General features: G+C 38.4%; 1 protein-coding gene across 1 annotated transcript in view; it reads right to left on the reverse strand.

Moving 5' to 3' along the window:
• The window catches only part of LOC134748337 (bifunctional glutamate/proline--tRNA ligase), an 88055-nt gene extending 70314 nt beyond the window's left edge, over positions 1 to 17741 (reverse strand). Inside the window, exons 1-13 of the mRNA XM_063683107.1 lie at positions 17611 to 17741; positions 17188 to 17520; positions 15817 to 15967; positions 15435 to 15548; positions 14250 to 14376; positions 13004 to 13196; positions 11953 to 12124; positions 10313 to 10471; positions 9373 to 9447; positions 7372 to 7516; positions 6510 to 6757; positions 5289 to 5496; positions 2248 to 2436 (exon numbers count right to left, since the gene is read on the reverse strand). Of these exons, the coding sequence (XP_063539177.1) occupies positions 2248 to 2436; positions 5289 to 5496; positions 6510 to 6757; positions 7372 to 7516; positions 9373 to 9447; positions 10313 to 10471; positions 11953 to 12124; positions 13004 to 13196; positions 14250 to 14376; positions 15435 to 15548; positions 15817 to 15967; positions 17188 to 17520; positions 17611 to 17647 (2151 nt within the window). The 5' untranslated portion in view covers positions 17648 to 17741. The remainder of the gene's footprint in view (positions 1 to 2247; positions 2437 to 5288; positions 5497 to 6509; positions 6758 to 7371; positions 7517 to 9372; positions 9448 to 10312; positions 10472 to 11952; positions 12125 to 13003; positions 13197 to 14249; positions 14377 to 15434; positions 15549 to 15816; positions 15968 to 17187; positions 17521 to 17610) is intronic.
• Between the last annotated feature and the right edge of the window lie 1410 nt (positions 17742 to 19151).

Raw genomic sequence — 19151 nt, forward strand, 5'->3', positions numbered from 1 at the left:
CGTGATTGCTTGCTCGAAAACAATACAAAAGGTAATCACGGTCCATATCCCGGTCCGGTCAATCAAGTAACCGATTCACCGGTCAAGTCGGCAACCAAGATCATTCAAAGAACAGGTAGAATTTATACCATACACGGACGCTTCATATGCTAACGGACATTTCCTTGATATATAAAATCGTTAGATGATAACCAAAACTCACTAATAGGTCAAATCAGTTTCTTTTTTCAAACTGTCAAAACGATTTTGCTACTATGGAATTTATATGAAACACTAGCATGTGACGTCACAATCAATTTCCTACTCTTTATAGTTTTATACGGATTTTAAAATAGAAATTAATTGAAAACACATTTACATGACATTACAGTGTATAAAAAAAAATGGAATTAAACAATAAACTACAAAACTAACTAAAATATTTTATTCAAAAAGACCTCCGCGAAATAGAAATTGTGTCTAAAAATAACTGCTGTCTACGTCTCTATTAATCTTCTGGTGCTTTATTTAATGCATGGTGTAAAATAATTTATTTTACATACTGTCAAATACCCGATTACTACCACAAGTTCAGTGCCATAGTGCTAGGGCCAATCTAGCCCTATTTGAATAATGAATGTGGTAGATTTATAAGCAATAATTTTATTCTACCCCTACCTACCTGTACGGGCATTTCTTATTTGTGTCCATCAGCCCAGAATAAAATAATAGTACTACCGTACAGAATGAACAATTCCTACAACACCGAAGTTTGACAGCGATTCAGGGACGAATCATGATGTCCCTTTCTAATGTATGGCACTATCCCTTTCGGCTATTTAGGGTTGTCAAAATTCAAGTCATTATCTTATCTGTGGTCGTGCACGCAAAGGGACGTCAAGTTGTGCCAAGTGCCAACCCTAATAATTGCTTAGAGCAATGCTGAGTCGAACGGAGCAGAGTTTACCCGAAAGGAGGAGTGTCCACTGCAATCATTCACCTAATAGGGAATATTACGCAAAACTCTGCGTAGGGGGAGTTTTGCGTAATATTCCCTATTATAGAACTTGCAAAAATTCACGAGATTCAGTTTAGAAATGCGACCTGTATAGGGGAACAGCACAGACGTACGAAATAATTCTAGTCCAAACGGAAACGGAGACGCTTTGCGTTCGCGCGGTCAATAATAGTACATTATGATGCGAGATGTGCTACGTTGGTCATTACACTCGAGGCGATGTGTGCAATGACCAATGCACACGTGTTTCATACGACGTTTTAACACACTTGAGAGGAAATGAATACAACTAACCGTTAGGCATATGCAGCAACACAAACGGCGCCGCGCGCTGAGTGTGCACGGAGGGCGGCGTCGACGCGGAAGAAACATCTCCTTTGCAATTGGACGATATTGCTAACTTAATAGATACTTTTAAGCTAATCTACGCTAAAAGAGAAACGTCCTGTATAGAAAGATGGTCCTTAAGTCAGTGGACTCAGAATAAAACCTGACCTAAAACGGCCTAACACGCGCTCGTTCTGAAGATCATAGACTGCCTATGTCTAGACCAGGGATGTTGCGAATATTCGTATCCGCAACCGCGGAACTGTCGCATTATTTTCAACATCCGCATCCGCATAAAATCGATGCGGAGCTTAATGCGGATGTGGAACAGGTAGGTACAGGAACGTCTTAGCGGCGGCGTAAGTGCTAGGTAATTTCGTCATTAGCCAATAGGAATCTCGTTTCGTTTTTGTGATTCGTCGATCGAGCACTTTAGCTTATGACGGACAGCGACAAGAAGTGAAAAGTTTGTTTTATTTGGACTTTAGTATAGTAATGCGATTGTGGGGCACCTATATTCTTGTTCAAATACTAAAAGTTTTGTTTTTTTTTTTAAATAAAAATTACTAAAGTGTAATATTTGACGTTTTTTATGTGCCTAATCTCGACATCCGCATCCGCGGATGTGAGCCTTTAAAAATCCGCATCCGCGTCCGCGGATGTCAAAAAATCGGCATCCGCAACATCCCTGGTCTAGGCATCTTTTTCGGCTTATTTCATGATTATTGCAGCGTTTGCGAAACGTTTCCACTTCTGCCGTTTGTCGAAGCTTACGCATTAATTGTGTCAATAACTTAATACAATCGTGATGATCAAAAATAGTACATTATTGTGATACAAGTGTGCTAAGTTGGTAATTACATTCGAAGCGATGTGTAATGACCAATGCACACGTGTTTGATACGACGTGTTTGAACACTAACCTGTCCGGGCATGTCCTTGGTGTGTCCGTCGGGCACGTGCAGCAGCACTAGCGGCGCGGCGCGCTGCGTGTGCGCGGAGGGCGGCGCCGGCGCGGCGTCCACGCGGAAGAAGCCCCTCCTCTGCAGCTGGACGATGTCGCCGACTTTCAGCTTGGAGAGTTCAGGCTCGCCGATCATGGGGATTTCCCACTGGAAGAACATCCATTGTTTAGGGCATCCGCTAGGGGGTCATCCATTAATTACATCACATGTTTAGGAGGGGGGAGGGGTCAAGAAAATGTGACATTTTGTGACAAAGGGGAGTGGGGCGTCACAAACTATGTGACGTCAGTTTAACTTATTTAAATTATTTTATCCGCTGTACAGTTAAATAACTAGTTTTTAGAACGACAAACGTTTTTATTTACTTGCCTAATCAGTTTTGGGTTATAAAATTACTTATATTTTTTGACAAAAATATTTTGATAAAATATTAATAATTACTTAATTTGATTTACCGATTTCGTTGACAAAATTTGACGTCACACCAGGGGGGGGGGGGTGTGCCAAATGTGACCAAGTGTAACAAGGAGGGGGGGGGGGGTAATAAACCTAGAAATTTGTATGATGTAATTAACGGATGAACCCTAGCTGGCGCGGTTGCATGAAGCGGGTTAACTAAACATAGTATGCGGATCGCCAACTGTGGCGGATGCGTGCGACGGATTTTACCTACGTAAAAAGTCGTTTTTTGTCTGATCCAGTATCGAGCAGAGGCATTTGAGACAAGGATTCAAGCCGTCCACGGGTGGGCTTTAACGCTGCGTAAGCGAACAACTCGCAAACGCGAAGCGGTGCGGCGCGGCGGGCCTACGGCGTTCGCGTTCGCAACGAAATCGCCCACGTAGGACACTTCTATAGGTATCAAAGGATTGATTCAACCCCGCGCCGCATCGCTTCGCTTCGCGTTCGCGTGTTGTTCGCCTACGTAGTACGCTGCCTTACACATCGAATATACCCTAGTTTGAAGCCCTCAAGATACTGCTTGAAATCCTCATCCTTACTTAGCACAGCCTTGGATATGATATGGTCGAAGAACACCCAGTAACCTTCGAGAGAGGGAGATTGTGGTATATCGGCCAGCCAGGTCAGTTTGAGGATTTTTTTGTAGTCCTTATTGTCGGTCGCGAAAACTTGATGGTTACTATGGCAGCGGACGCCATAACACTTAAAAACGTTTTGGGCTATAACATGACACCTGCACCATAAGACTTGGGCTATAGCATGACACCTGCACCATAAGACTTTTGGGCTATAACATGACACCTGTACCATAAGACTTGGGCTATAACATGACACCTGTACCATAAGACTTTTGGGCTATAACATGACACATGTACCATAAGACTCCCACCAGCTCGATATTGGATCAGCCCAAGCGCCTCTAAATTCAATTTAAAATGTTAAGCTCGAATATCGATTTTAGGCTGACTCGATACTGAACTGTGGTATTTGAGAGGACTTAAATGACACATACCCTAGTCTTATGCCCAATATACTGCTTGAAATTTTCATCCTTTCCTAGCACAGCCTTGGATATAATATGGTCAAAGTACACGCAGTAGACTTCGAGTGGGGGAGATTGTGGTGTGTCTGCCAGTCAGGTCAGTTTGAGGGTTTTTTGTAGTCCTAATTGTCAGTCGCAAAAACTAATAGCATTGAGGGTAACACTTAAAAACGTTTTGGGCTATAGCATGACACCTGTACTATAAGACTTTTGGCCTATAACATTACACCTGTAGCATAAGACTCCCACCAGCTCGATATTGGATCAGCCCAAGTGCAATTCAATTTTAAATGTTAAGTTCGAAGATTGATTTTAGGCTGACTCGATACTGAACTGTTGTATTTGAGAGGACTTAAATGACACATACCCTAGTCTGATGCCCAATATAGTAATAGTAATAGCCTTTATTTCATGCTTCTTTTTTTTTACAATTACATAAATTTCAATTATTATTGGTTTATTATTTGCATGTCGCTTGAGCGGAAAAGGCCTCCCCCAGTTTTTCCCATTCCTTCTTATCCTGTGCGGTTCTCCACCAGTATCTGTCGAAGTTCACTAGCTCGTCTCTCCATCTTTTATTTGGTCTTTTTTGTTTTCTCGCTATTCCTATTGGTGACCATTCTGTGACACGTTTAGTCCACCGGTTATCCGTTGTTCGACATATATGGCCAGCCCAGGCCCATTTGTTCTTTTTTATTGCGTATATTGTATCTTTTACTCCAGTTTTCTCTCTTATATACTGCTTGAAATCTTCATCCTTTCCTAGCACAGCTTTGGATATAATATGGTCTAAGTACACGCAGTAGACTTCGAGGGGGGGAGATTGTGGTATATAGGCCAGCCAGATCAGTTTAAGGGTTTTTTTGTAGTCCTTATTGTCAGTCGCAAAAACTGATAGCATTGAGGGTTACTATAGCAGCGGATGCCATACTTAAAAAGGTTTTGGGCTATAACATGACACATGTACCATAAGACTCCCACCAGCTCGATATTGGATCAGCCCAAGCGCCTCTAACTCTAAATTCAATTTTAAATGTTAAGCTCGAATATCGATTTTAGGCTGACTCGATACTGAGAGGACTTAAATGACACATACCCTAGTCTGATGCCCAATATACTGCTTGAAATCTTCATCCTTTCCTAGCACACACCCTTGGATATAATATGGTCAAAGTACACGCAGTAGACTTCGAGTGGGGGAGATTGTGGTGTGTCTGCCAGTCAGGTCAGTTTGAGGGTTTTTTGTAGTCCTAATTGTCAGTCGCAAAAACTAATAGCATTGAGGGTAACACTTAAAAACGTTTTGGGCTATAGCATGACACCTGTACTATAAGACTTTTGGCCTATAACATGACACCTGTAGCATAAGATTCCCACCAGCTCGATATTGGATCAGCCCAAGTGCAATTCAATTTTAAATGTTAAGTTCGAAGATCGATTTTAGGCTGACTCGATACTGAACTGTGGTATTTGAGAGGACTTAAATGACACATACCCTAGTCTGATGCCCAATATACTGCTTGAAATCTTCATCCTTTCCTAGCACAGCCTTGGATATAATATGGTCAAAGTACACGCAGTAGACTTCGAGGGGGGGAGATTGTGGTGTGTCTGCCAGCCAGGTCAGTTTGAGGGTCTTCTTGTAGTCCTTGTTGTCGAGGTTGGGGGTTGCGTCGATACTTGTCACTGTGCCGTCGGGAGACCTGGTGACAAGTTAATAATTAGAATATTTGGGCAATTTATTCATTTTATTTTTGTTTATATTAAAGGTCTCCGGCAAGCGCGGTAATCCATACAAACCAAAGATAGATATAACTCCGTTATAGATGGATACAGTCTAAGGAAAAAACGTGCCTCGAAAATCAAGAAAATTTGATACTCGATCAGAGGGCGCTACTAGCTTTGGCCTACTGTCGTATAGATGGCGTTGACGGTTTCGTTTGTTACTTAACAATTTTAACGCATATCAGTGAAAGAACATGGCTCAAAATCATAAAAATAATTAATGCAAATAAAAAAAAACATTTATCCATATTTAAATACATTTTATCGTATTTTTAAAAGTCTTCATTTTTAGTTTTAAAGTATGTCGATAGATGGCAGTGAATTTACTGTGGTTACAAAATTTACTATGACAGTACCGCTCTAGTATAAGTTACTCTATGATACAAACGCAGTTCCGCTCTCATTTTAAAACGATAAGTATATTAACCTATGTATATTAGGCAGTAAGCATCTCGAATAAAATAAAATAAAATAAAACTACGTTTGTATGGCAAGGTGCAATACGGCCGAGCTTGCCGGGGACTCTTAAATGATATTACCATAGAGTAACTTATACTAGAGCGGTACTGTCATAGTAAATTTGTAACCACAGTAAATTCACTGCCATTTATCGACACACTTTAAAACTAAAAATGAAGATTTATAAAAATACGATAAAATGTATTTAAATATGGATAAATGAGTTTTTTTATTTGCATTTATTATTATTATGATTTTGACCCATGTTCTTTCACTGATATGCGTTAAAATTGTTAAATAACAAACGAAACCGTCAACGCCATCTATACGACAGTAGGCCAAAGCTAGTAGCGCCCTCTGAACGAAAATCAAATTTTCTTGATTTTCGAGGCACGTTTTTTCCTTAGACTGTATCCATCTATTACGGAGTTATATCTATCTTTGATAAATATTACTAATCAAATCTACTCACTTGTGAATCTTATCAATCATAACATTCCCATAATTAATGAACGTTGCATTCTCGCCCTCCTTCAACGTCCTCGCGTCCACCTGGTCGATCAGCAGCCTTCTCGAGACCCACACGACTTTAGACCCTACGTCCGTGTTCTTAGGGTGCAGCGGCACGGTGAGGGTGGAGTCGGCGCTTACGCCCTTTAGGTTTACGGGCACCGGGTGGCCTTCGAGCGCGGTGTAGCGCGGGGCGATGGGGTCAATGACCTGGGGAAAAGTTTTTTATTTTATTTTATTTAAAAGGCACACTAAACAGACAACATTCAACATTGTTACAAAGAGTACTTAAGTGGTAGGTCATAAGAATGCCATCCAAAGCAAGCATGCACAGTAAGAAAAAATTATAACGATCAAAAATTATCCTAAAATTATAAAAAATATCCTAAAACTATGAACAAGTTTGGGAACAAATCAAATTATTTTATTAAATATTTTGATTTGTGTTTTTTAAGTAGTCATTGATCAGTCAGTCATCATCATCAAATTAAAAACTGTAATATATGACATCTATTACAGTATTTAATCCTAAAACTACTCAAAATTACACTAAATTACAAATTACAACATTTCACAAATAATTATTACATGTCAAATTGCTTAATATTATTGGGAAGTGTGATGATGGCTGAGAGCCCTAACAACCTGCCTCCTAAATACTGCCTGCCGCGAGTCAAAAATGTCAATTTCTCTATGTTTGAATACCAATTCATTATAATGGCGACACATTCTGACGATTGGATTGCATTATTTAGTACTTTCAGCACCCAGCGCCCTATTTCTCATACAAAATGAACACGCCTAGAGTGTATTTAATAACATACCTTCTTGTTAATGGCCCAGATCTTGTCCCACTCCATGAACACGACGGACCTGCTGGAGCCCTGCGCGCGGATGAACTGCCGCAGCGCCTCCACGCTCATGCCGCGGCGGAGCACCCCGCGCACGGTCGGCATGCGCGGGTCGTCCCTGGAACAACAGTTACTTACTACCAAACACAAGATGTAGGCAAAGATAGATATCACTCCGTAATAGATGGATACAGTCTAAAGAAAAAACGTGCCTCGAAAATCAAGAAAATTTGATTCTCGATCAGATGGCGCCACTAGTTTTGGCCTACTCTCGTATAGAGGGCGTTGACGGTTTCGTTTGTTATTTAACAATTTTAACGCATATCAGTGAAAGAACATGGGTCAAAATCATAAAAAAATTAATGCAAATAAAAAAAATCATTTATCTATATTTAAATACATTTTAACGTATTTTTATAAATCTTCATTTTATTTTTAAAGTATGTCGATAGATGGCAGTAAATTTACTGTGGTTACAAAATTTACTATGACAGTACCGCTCTATCTTATTATATCCTCTTTGATATAGGATAGAGGGGTACTGTCTTAGTAAAATTTTGTAGTCACAGTAAATTTACTGCCATCTATCGACACGATTAAAAATAAAAATATGAAAAAAAGTGTATACAGTGGCTAAAAAATTAGTGCATTCCCGTTGCCACGGAAGTAAATAACACTTGCACAGTCTACTATCAAAATCGCTACAGAGATATCTTGGTCTAACTCTAGATTTGAGGTTGTAACTGTTAGTACTGTAAAGCGGGATTTACATTACGAAATTAGTGTCATTGCATGTTGAAATCAGTTTCACGAAAGTAGTTTCGATATATGCGAAAGTAATTTCGTGAAATAATTGGTGTCGTGAAATTCACAGTATCGCAGGCACTTTCGCGACACTAGTTGTTCACGTCGCATTTACACTACGAAATTAATTGCATGACACTAATTTCACCAAAAAATCGTGCGGGGCGCAAAATTTATTTGCTTTCATGAAATGAATGCATTACGAAAATATTAAATTACACGTGAAACTGTTGGTAAAACTACTGCCACGAAAACAATAGGGGATATTACTGCAATGTTCTGCCACCAGAGTGCAGTACTCGCCGTTTTAGTAAACCATAGAGTAAAATAAATTTAAAAGTGCAAAAATTACTGCCTTGGGTGAGACTTGAACTCACCCAAGGCAGTAATTTTTCCACTTTTAAATTTATTCTAAGCTTAATAGCATCGATCGCAGACGTTTCTGCTTGTTAAAAATTAACCATAGAGTAACTTATACATACTGTACCTTTAAGAGGTTTTTGACAAGATTTCAGAGATAATAAAATATGGCATTGATGCATCAAGGCGGTTTGTTTACAGAGGACCTCCCCGGAAAACGCGAATCCGAAATTACACTGTCTGCCTCTTTATCGCTCGAATATGCCAGTGACAGAGATGTTAGATAACGAAATTTCGATTTTCTTGTTTCGCGATAAACCCTCAGATTGTGGTAGTGGCGCCCCGCGCCCCCTTCGCATAGTTTCGCATAATATTCCCTATTTCGCGCCACTTATTTCCTAATATAAATCCCGCTTACTAGAATGTCTACCAAAGATAGATATAACTCCGTAATAGATGGATACAGTCTAAGGAAAAAACATGCCTCGAAAATCAAGAAAATTTAATTTCGTTCAGAGGGCGCTACTAGTTTTGGCCAACTGTCGTATAGATGGCGTTGACGGTTTTGTTTGTTATTTAACAATTTTAACGCATATCAGTGACAGAACATGGGTCAATCATAAAAATAATTAATGCAAATAAAAAAATCATTTTATATGTATGGGTATTTAAATACATTTTATTGTATTTTTATAAATCTTCATTTTTAGTTTTAAAGTATGTCGATAGATGGCAGTGAATTTACAGCGGTTACAAAATTTACTATGACAGTACCGCTCTAGTATAAGTTACTCTATGATGTCTACATACCATCCATCAACGAGCCCTTGTTCCACGAACCACGTCAGCTTTCTCTTTGACAGCACCGTGTTGGTCATACTCAATCTGGAATAAAATATATTATTATTTACCGAGCGTTAGCGAAGTCAGTCTCAGCTTGGGCACAGAATAAATAATAGTACCTTAACTTAACTAACTTAGCGGTTTCACTCACGTGTTTTTAGTCACTCGCGCGACATGTTTCGGAGCGGCGCGCCGCAGTACGTGACGCCCACCCGTCGTGACCGCTACTCACTCAGGCACTGTTAGTGCTCGAAAATGGAGACCTAGGCTCTCCGAAACATGTCGCGCGAGTGACTAAAAACACGTGAGTGAAACCGCTAAGTTAGTTAAGTTAATATGTCTCACGAAAGTTTAAATTCGATTAATAGTACTACCGTACAGAAAGGAAACTTGCTACAAATCCGAAGTTTGACAGCGGTTCAGGGTCGAATCATGCTGTCCCTTTCAAATGGGTCTATGGTTTCCCATATAGTTTTAAGTCATAATGTATTGTTTGTCCACATTTTCGTTAGTCATAATTTGGTTTTTCTCAGAAACGCGTAACTTTTCAGGATTGCCATAAAACAAACCTAAACTAACCTATCTATAGGATAACCTGAGGAAAATCCTGAAAGTTAACGGTTCCAGAATTATGACTAATGATTATATGACATTCATTACATTATGATTTTCAATAATTATGTCAAACAAAGGGACCCCCTTTCAAATATATGACACTATCCCTTTCGGCTATTTAGGGTTGTCAAAATTTAAGTCATTATCTTATCTGTGGTCGTGCACGCAAAGGGACGTCAAGTTGTGCCAACCCTAATAATTGCTCGGAGCAATGCTGAGCCGAACGGAGCCGAGTTTACCCGAAGCGAGGAGTTTCGCACCCCTGGTTCAGATGGACCCTACTGGAACTTACCGACTATACTCCCAGATGTAAGGTTTCCGCAACCCCAGAGCGTCGATGAACCAGTAGAACTGCGGGTCCCGGTCGTGGTACTCCATCGTGCGGAGGACGTGCGTGACGCCTTCCACGGCGTCCACTATGGGACACGCGAAGTCGTACGTTGGGTACACCCTGAAATGATGTACATCATTAGTACTTAATAAATAATCATAAATGGGTTTTTAAGTCAACAAATGATATAAATGATTTTGTAGCTGTTGGTACTCCTTAAATAATAAAATAAAAATAAAATATTAACATTAGTAATTATGAGTATCCCATAGTTCATAGCCCAGTATTTATGTCATCTCGCTCACACAGTAGACTGTACTATATGTCTAAATTAACATATTACCAGTAACTATAAGTTACTGTCTGCAACATAAATATGCGACGCACGGAATAGGGTATTTGACTGTATTGAAAATTAATTATTTTATACCATGCATGAAATAAAGCACTAGAAAATTTATAGAAAAACGTAGACAGCAGTTATTTTTCGGACTCGCGCACGAAGGGAAACCATTACGGAAACAAACAGCAAAAAAATCACGTTTGTTGTATGGGAGCCCCATTTAAATATTTATATTATTCTGTTTTTAGTATTTGTTGTTATAGCGGCAACAGAAATACATCATCTGTGAAAATTTCAACTGTCTAGCTATCACGGTTCATGAGATACAGCCTGGTGACAGACAGACGGACAGCAGAGTCTTAGTAATAGGGTGCCGTTTTTACCCTTTGGGTGATTTGACTAGTAGTCAAATACCGTATTGCATAAATAGCATGTAAGCAATAATAGTCTATAAATAACTAATGTTTAGATTAACTTGCTCTCTATACTTGAACACCGACAATATAACACAACTTACTTAAAACTCAATTCGACCCTCCGATACCAGCTTATCTGATGGCGATCCATACCAGAAGAGGACCAGGAAAATGAAGAGCACCACAGCACATCGCATACAAAAATGAAGAAAGAAGTCAAGACAAGAAGATCACCCTAATGAAGATTTAGATCGAAGAACCTTCCTGACGCATTTTCAAGAAATAACCTTTCCACGCATTTTCAAGAAAGAAACTTCCCGCGCATTCTAAAACACTGAAAACTAAAGAAAGAAAAAGATGACCAAGAATCAGAAACTTAATTAAGAAGAGTACGAAGAAAGAAGAGTGTTGTCCAGGGTATCCCAAACCAACTACACTCGGTCCTCCAATACCAACTTATCTGTAGCAGAGACTCACTTGTACTGTGTGCCGGTCCGGGGGTGTTAAGAAGAGTACGAAGAAAGAAGAGCGTTGTCCAGGGTATCCCAAACCAACTACACTCGGTCCTCCAATACCAACTTATCTGTAGCAGAGACTCACTTGTACTGTGTGCCGGTCCGGGGGTGTTAAGAAGAGTACGAAGAAAGAAGAACGTTGTCCAGGGTATCCCAAACCAACTCCACTCGACCCTCCGATACCAACTTATCTGTAGCAGAGACTCACTTGTACTGTGTGCCGGTCCGAGGGTGTGGCTCAGGCTTGCAGCGATAGATAGTCGGGTCTCACATGCATCCGTTGATCGACTGTATGTCATCTCGCTCGCACAGTAGACAGAGACTCACTTGTACTGCGTGCCGGTCCGGGGGTGTGGCTCAGGCTTGCAGCGGTAGATGGTGGGGTCTCGCATGCATCCGTTGGCTGATTGCATGTCGATCTTGGCTCGGACGCAGCACTGGACACCGGTGGATGATCCTTTCTTCATTTCTTCCCAGAGTTGCATGTTCTTTTGCACCGCTAGGGAGAAAAGTAGCCATTTAAAATTGTCTGATTTAATGTCAATGTGGAGAAAACCGTCTACAAGGTAGGACTGTCTACAAGCTCTTTCGTCGCTCTTGCGTTTGTGCTACTTTGTGATAAATAAAAAATGATATACATATTAATAATATATATCGTCGTTGCGCTTACTAAAACAGATATGACAGTGCGAGATTTTAATCAAACCTTATTAATTTAGGGTTTGCTCCCGGGAAATACCGGTACTTTCGGTACCGGGAATTCCCGCGATTTCAAAATTAAAATGCCGGTTCTTGGCTTGACTCTAAATCCCGGAAATTCCCGGTACTTTCAGTACCGGTATTTCCCGGGAGCAAACCCTAGTTTGTACACACTTATAGAAGGTCGGTAGAGCACAAGAAGTGAAGCTCTTCGTTTCTGACTGACTGCTCTAGGGTCAGGTGCACCAACCGCGACTAGCGTACAATAAAATTTAGCGATCCCTTTAACGGTGACATAGGGTTTCGAAAAACTAACCCATAGTTCTTTATCTGCTCAGCCGGGGTGTCATCTACGAAAGCCTTGCCCTCCTTGATAAGCTTCTAGCAGTATTGCAGCATTAGGTCTAAGTGAGACGTGTGTATGAACTTATGAAGTGCAACATTAAACATAAACGTTTCATGGCGACCCCGCCAATGCTGCCTTGTATCTACTGCACTGGCAGCCAGAGCTTAGCTAAACTGTTTTTATCCAAGATACTAAAATTACGGTCAAATTGGCCATACTACCCAACCATCGTGTTTTTATACCGAATATAAACTGTAATGACGGATATATTGGATAATTTAGGGCACTATAATTTTAGAATCTGGGTTATTAAAAGGTATTTTGTACACTCACAGTTGTTCCTATTCTTGCTGTCAACTTTCTGTTCTCTCTCGTTCTTCATCTGCTCCGCCGGAGTATCGTCTACGAAAGCCTTGCCCTCCTTGATAAGCTTCTCGCAGTATTGGAGCATCAGGTCGAAGTATTGGGACGTGTGGGTGAAGAGGTCCGGCTTGATTTCCAGCATCTCTACGTCTTCGAGGATCACCTGGAAAGTAATTATGAAATTGTGTAAAGAAAAAACAAACCTTAAAAATATATTACCAACCAAAAAGAAGCAGGTTCATACAGCGGAGTTTTAAAAAAATCGTACCGCTATTTTGGACCACAATATGATTGCCAAAAATTTTATTAGAGAAGAAGTCACTAGAGTAAATCCTCATGATTTTGAGGATTTTCTCTAGTGACTTCATCGATTCGAATCCTGATTTTTTTACTTTCGCTCGATAGAAAATAATCACGAACCTATGTAGTGTCTAAAACGCACTAAGATTTTGTAACAATTTGTGCACAACGGCTAAAAATGTAAAAATTACTTTTAAAATGCACAATATTATTTTCAACTCATCGGTTTTTTTTTTCGTTAAAACAACAAATTAAGATTCAAAATCATGATATCCGCGTTCCCGAGCATGCACATACATCTGGTTCACGCTCAGTGAGAGTTAGATAAGAACACGAACATATACGGGGCCTTAACTTAATTTAAGATAAGATAATCGTTTATTTGATAAAACACGAGTTACATATAGGATGTTAATATGTACAAATTCAGTTCTTTACATGTCTGGCCGGAATTTCAGCATTCAAATATTTATCACAAAAATAATTACAAATATTAAATAAGAAGTACAGAAAAATGTTGAAAAAATGTCAATGTGTGTCAATGTCAAACTACTAAACTAAATTATCTAAAAATTATTAATTTTAAATAGTTATATTTAATTATTAATGTCATAAAACAATTTTCCAACAGTAAACTGTACAGTTCTGCACATGTCTGGCTTCAGCATTCTATTAAGCACAAAAATAAAAATAAATTACAGGTAAAAGAAGCATGACAGAATAATGTAAAATAAAGAAAACGAATCAAATGTCAAATTTGGTACTTAGCTAAATTATATATCTAAGTTATTAATTTTAAAATGTTGTATTATATCATTTATGTTATAAAAACAATGTTCGAGTAATATACTGTACAGTTAATGACTTCTATTAGTACAAAGTCGCGGGTAGATGCTAGAAAGTAAATAAAACATACCTTCTCAAATTCGACATTCTCCTTAGCGGGGTTGGTGTCATCAAATCTCATGACAAGTTTACCCTCGAACGCTAGCTGGTAGTACTGGTTCAGAAGCGCAGCCTTCGCGTGCCCAATGTGCAGGTAGCTGTGGCATTTATTATTATTATAGCTTTATTTGTGCCATTTTCAACCAAAAGGGTACTTATTGTCGCTTGACAGTAACGCGCTATTTCCATATAGCTTCAATTAGAAATCAACCTTATCGACATGCGACAATGTGGTCCCTTTTGGTTGAAAACGTCACATTTATCCATACACTTAGTTACACATTTGAAATACTTAGTTGATATACATATTATTCTATGGCTATAGGGTAGAAAGCCTTCTCCATCTTATTCCATGTTTGTCTGTCTTGAGCTGTGGTCATCCAGTTTTTACCAGCTGTTTTGTTACAACATCGTCGACCCATTTTGCCTTGCTGTGGCATTACAACGACGTTAATTAACTTTTGAACCAACACTAATCTGTTCATAACTAAACTTCAATCGAAAATTTTGCTTATATATAATATACAGGGTGGCTAAAAAATAAGTGCATTCCCGTTGCCAGGGAGGTCTTGGGATTATACTGAGCAACTTTTACTATGGAACCAACCACGAAATCGCGAATAAAAATTTACCCTCTCAGACCAGCCAAAATGTATGAAACAGCCAAAATTTTTTTTCGCGATATCGGGGTTGGTCCCATAGTAAAAGTTGCTCAGTAAAATCCCAAAACCTTCCTGGCAACGGGAATGCACTTATTTTTTTGCCACCGTGTATAATTTTTACAGTACTTACCTACATTGGTGCCACTTTACCGCACTAGTGCGATAATTAGCATATTACGTAACTATTTCGAAAATTTTAATTGCCATAACTGTACTTTATTGTACTGTAAAATGTTGTACGATACATGTGCGAATAGGTGATTCCTATTTTTCGTACTTGTATCGTAATGTACTACTATATAATTTTGTGTGATACATTAAAAGAAGCGATTTGCTGTATGATAGACCTAAAATTTAGACAAATATTGAATTGGTAACGTGATTTCGTGGTAACGCCAGAGACGTGAAAAGTGTCGGTCGAAAAGTTGACTAGAATGAAATTCAAGTTACTTTAATACTGTCTTTTAGTCGGTGCCTTATCATATGTTATTTACCCTGATGCTTCAGGTGGGAATCGAACAATGACCTTCCCCATTTCGGCGTGGGGCAGGTCCACGAACTTGCCCTCTTGCTTGGGGCCCGAGGCATCGCCAGCTGGTGGTGACCTCCTGAAATTACAATTAGAATTTATTTATTCTAAACCAAAATCTACACACTACACCTAATACTCGTTCAAGATAACTATATATCTTTATTATTACTGGATACAGGCCATATCAGTTGCCATAACTGCCTGCCTGCTAATTAAATAATAATAATAATAAAATAATTGATATGGCATTGCTGCCAATAAAATAAATCAACAGTAAATGCCTATGGGGTACCTAAAAACTGTTGAACAAAAAAAAAAAATGGAATAAACAAACTAAAGCATACCTAGAAGAAGCCTTGGAGAGATTTTCCAGGGCGTCTGCAGGCAGTTCTTTCAAGGCTTTAGCCACGGGCGGTTGGGCTTGTATCAGCTTCATCCAGCGCAGAATGTTGGCCGGGGCACCAGATTTCGAGATCTCCTTAAACTTGCTTGATACTGTAATTTGTAGAATTATTGTTTTTTTTTTAGTTGGACTGTTACAATTGTTTGTTATAATAAAGCTCCACAAAACTATATTTAGTTTGTGGGTCACCCACAGTCAAACTAAATATAGTTTTCACTCATTTCTACTTAAGTATATTAATATTATAATATTCTGCCATAATACATAAATTAAAATTTGAGTATGTAGGATTAACATAAATTGTATATTATACAGCATTCAAGAGATACATTTTCAATTGGTTTTAAAAAAAATTTTTTGGGCTCCTGTTTAAGCAAGTGTTAGAAAAAGTATGTTTTTGCAATTAAGATTGTACATAATTAAAATTAAAATGTTTTTTTTTATTTTTTTCAAAGTTGATTATAATTTTTTTAATGAGAATTTTTAATAAATATTATGTTGCCACAGTTCACTTTGTGGAGTAAATAGAAATATAATTGATTATTTATTTGGTATGGTTTCAACACAATAAAACAACCGTGAAAATCCATTTGACATTCATTCAGAATAGTTTAAACTTGATTAAATCCAAAAATTATTATCGGAATTTGTGTTGCAACTATTTTCTTTATATGGCAAAAGAAAGTGACGCATTATAACCTGAAATAGATATCATACACTAAAAAAGTGACCAAGTCCACCGGTGGCCGAGGCGGGAATATGATATCTATTTCAGTTTATAATTTATATAAAGTAGTGACTACTTAAAAAAAAAAATTTGTTGTATGTGTATATTTGTTGAAAAAACAATTACTATGGTGTTGATGAGATTTAATCTCAGTATTCAATGTTAATTATATATAAATTTTATAATTTTATATAAGTATTAATAATAGGCTCAATTAGGTATTATTGTAAAATTGTAAATATTCATCTTTAAATTGTAAATTAATAGTAAATTAGGCATGATTTATTTAGGTAATAATGTAACATTCAGACATAATTGTATTGTTTATGAATAAATAAAATGAAACAAATCAAAAAATATATCAAAAAGTAAATTTGATTTGTTCCCTAGTTGGTAAGTGACGCATTTACACTACACAAACCCTTAATTACCATTATTACATACATTGTCTGTTATGTTGAGTCATAATTACTGCATCTTACATCATGCGCTATAAACTTTTTAGGCGCTCCATGCCTACAAACTTCTCTACAGTTCTGGCTTAGCTGTAATAAATTATATTTATGACATTTGATAAAAACTCACCGTGAAGCACACTAAACACAGCCAAATCACTGACTGATAAGACTTCTCCTACTAGATATGTCAATGCACCTAAAGTTTTATCCAGATACTCAATTGATTTCGGGATCTCGTCGTCCAAAATGAGGCTCAACGATAGCCAGTGGTTCATTGTGACCTTCTGGAGCGGTCCAGCAGCTTTGTTGAAAGCATTCTCTAGTATTCTTATCAAATCATTACTAGTTCCATATGGCACGGTTTTAGACCCATTAGGCAGGGTAACGGTGGAGTCAGCTCCCCATGAAACCTCGATACTCTTCCCGGCAGACCGGTACAACTCTACAGCCAGCAAACCACCTAAAAATTTAAGAGAAAGTACTTTAATTACACGTTGTTCTTAATGTGAGGGAAAACGCAACTTTATTGTATGAAACTGATATATTTTACCTAAAGGCGGGTTAGATTTACTGCAGGAGATATTCATGGTGTCGCTATTTTTGGCTGCCGATCCTAAAAAATTTTCGTAAAGGAAAATGCACAGCGTAGCCGTCCCACGTTAGCACACGACGAACTGTCACTGTCAATGTCAATTGTCAAACACAGCACAGAGTGACAGTGGACGCTCTTAAAGCGTTTTTATTCATTTAACTTCGTTCGTAACGAAACATGTTGGAACTTCTTCCGATTTACAAGTGCACGAATGTTAATCTGCTTCTTTGATTTGCATTCTGCAATGCTGGATCGTGTGGATACGATTTAATTCCAAAATAAGAAACCGATAATAAGAATTTAAATAGTACAATACTATTATTGACAAAAGTTTTTTTTTATAATAGAAACATCGACTGCCGATTTGTGTATTGTTAGCGATGGGACGAGTCCACTTTTTTCCAATTCGAATGATTCGAATCGATTCGTCTGCTGATTCGAATTGAAACTCGAGTTGATTCGACTCGACGAAAATGTTTGGTTGGCGGCCGTAGGATCGAAGGATCGTGATTCGCGTCTTTAGACTCTTTAGCGACACGGCAACCGGGTCCAACGTGCACGGATAAGGCCCGCAAACTCGAGTTGTAACGGCGAGTCAAGTGGTACACAGAGATATCAGATTAAGTAAAAGGGACATCGCCAGACCTAACAAGGTCAAGGACATAGTCTAAGAAACGATAACTAATTTTTACGTACCTTCACCTCTTAATTGATTCAATCTAAGACGTATGTTATGTGTAGTAAGTATGTTAGATAATGTGTGGACTGAGAAATTGTAGCTCCATGTGGTTAATATATAGATAAAGATCCTTATATGTGTCTCAAAAAGTATATATAATATGTGTGCAATTGTGATTCGCAGAGAAAAGTTTACAGGTCATTTTTGTTAATTTTGATGAATTTTTCTCCGTAATAAGAAACTAATCAAAATAGAAACGATAAAAAGGAAATTCCCCATTTTGGGCCGTATTTTATTTCGTTTTTAAAATGTTTCTTGTTATTGATGCATTTCTTATTACTAGAAAATATTTTTTTGTTTATGCCATAGTAAAGAAAGTGTCCAAACAAACAAAATCTTTTCACCAATGTAAACCATTGCAGTGATATTTAAATGTTTTTTTTTTCGATGTAATCATTTATTTGCTTAAAAAAGCATAATAATGCATAACGGATGAGATGAGAGAATCGCCTTACTCGGACTCTCCGACTATAGTCAAGTATTTTCAAAATTCGTGTACCTATCCTATCGCCATCACTATCACTCCCATTAGTAGGAGCGAAAGCGACGGGGCGACGGCGACAGATAGTACGCTATTAATTCACTAAAAATTTCTCTCGTCTGTGAGCATAGCCAGTGTTGTTTGACACCTCTTTTCATAATATGTATATGATCAGAGGAGTCACTTAACGCTGGCCAGTTGTAAGTGTAAGGCAAGTAGGTAAGTTTTCATTTGTGAATTGGTTCGATCCGATTCGCATCTAGCCCGGCTCGGCGAGTT

The sequence above is a fragment of the Cydia strobilella genome, chromosome 16, assembly GCF_947568885.1.
Source record: "Cydia strobilella chromosome 16, ilCydStro3.1, whole genome shotgun sequence".
Taxonomy (NCBI): domain Eukaryota; kingdom Metazoa; phylum Arthropoda; class Insecta; order Lepidoptera; family Tortricidae; genus Cydia; species Cydia strobilella.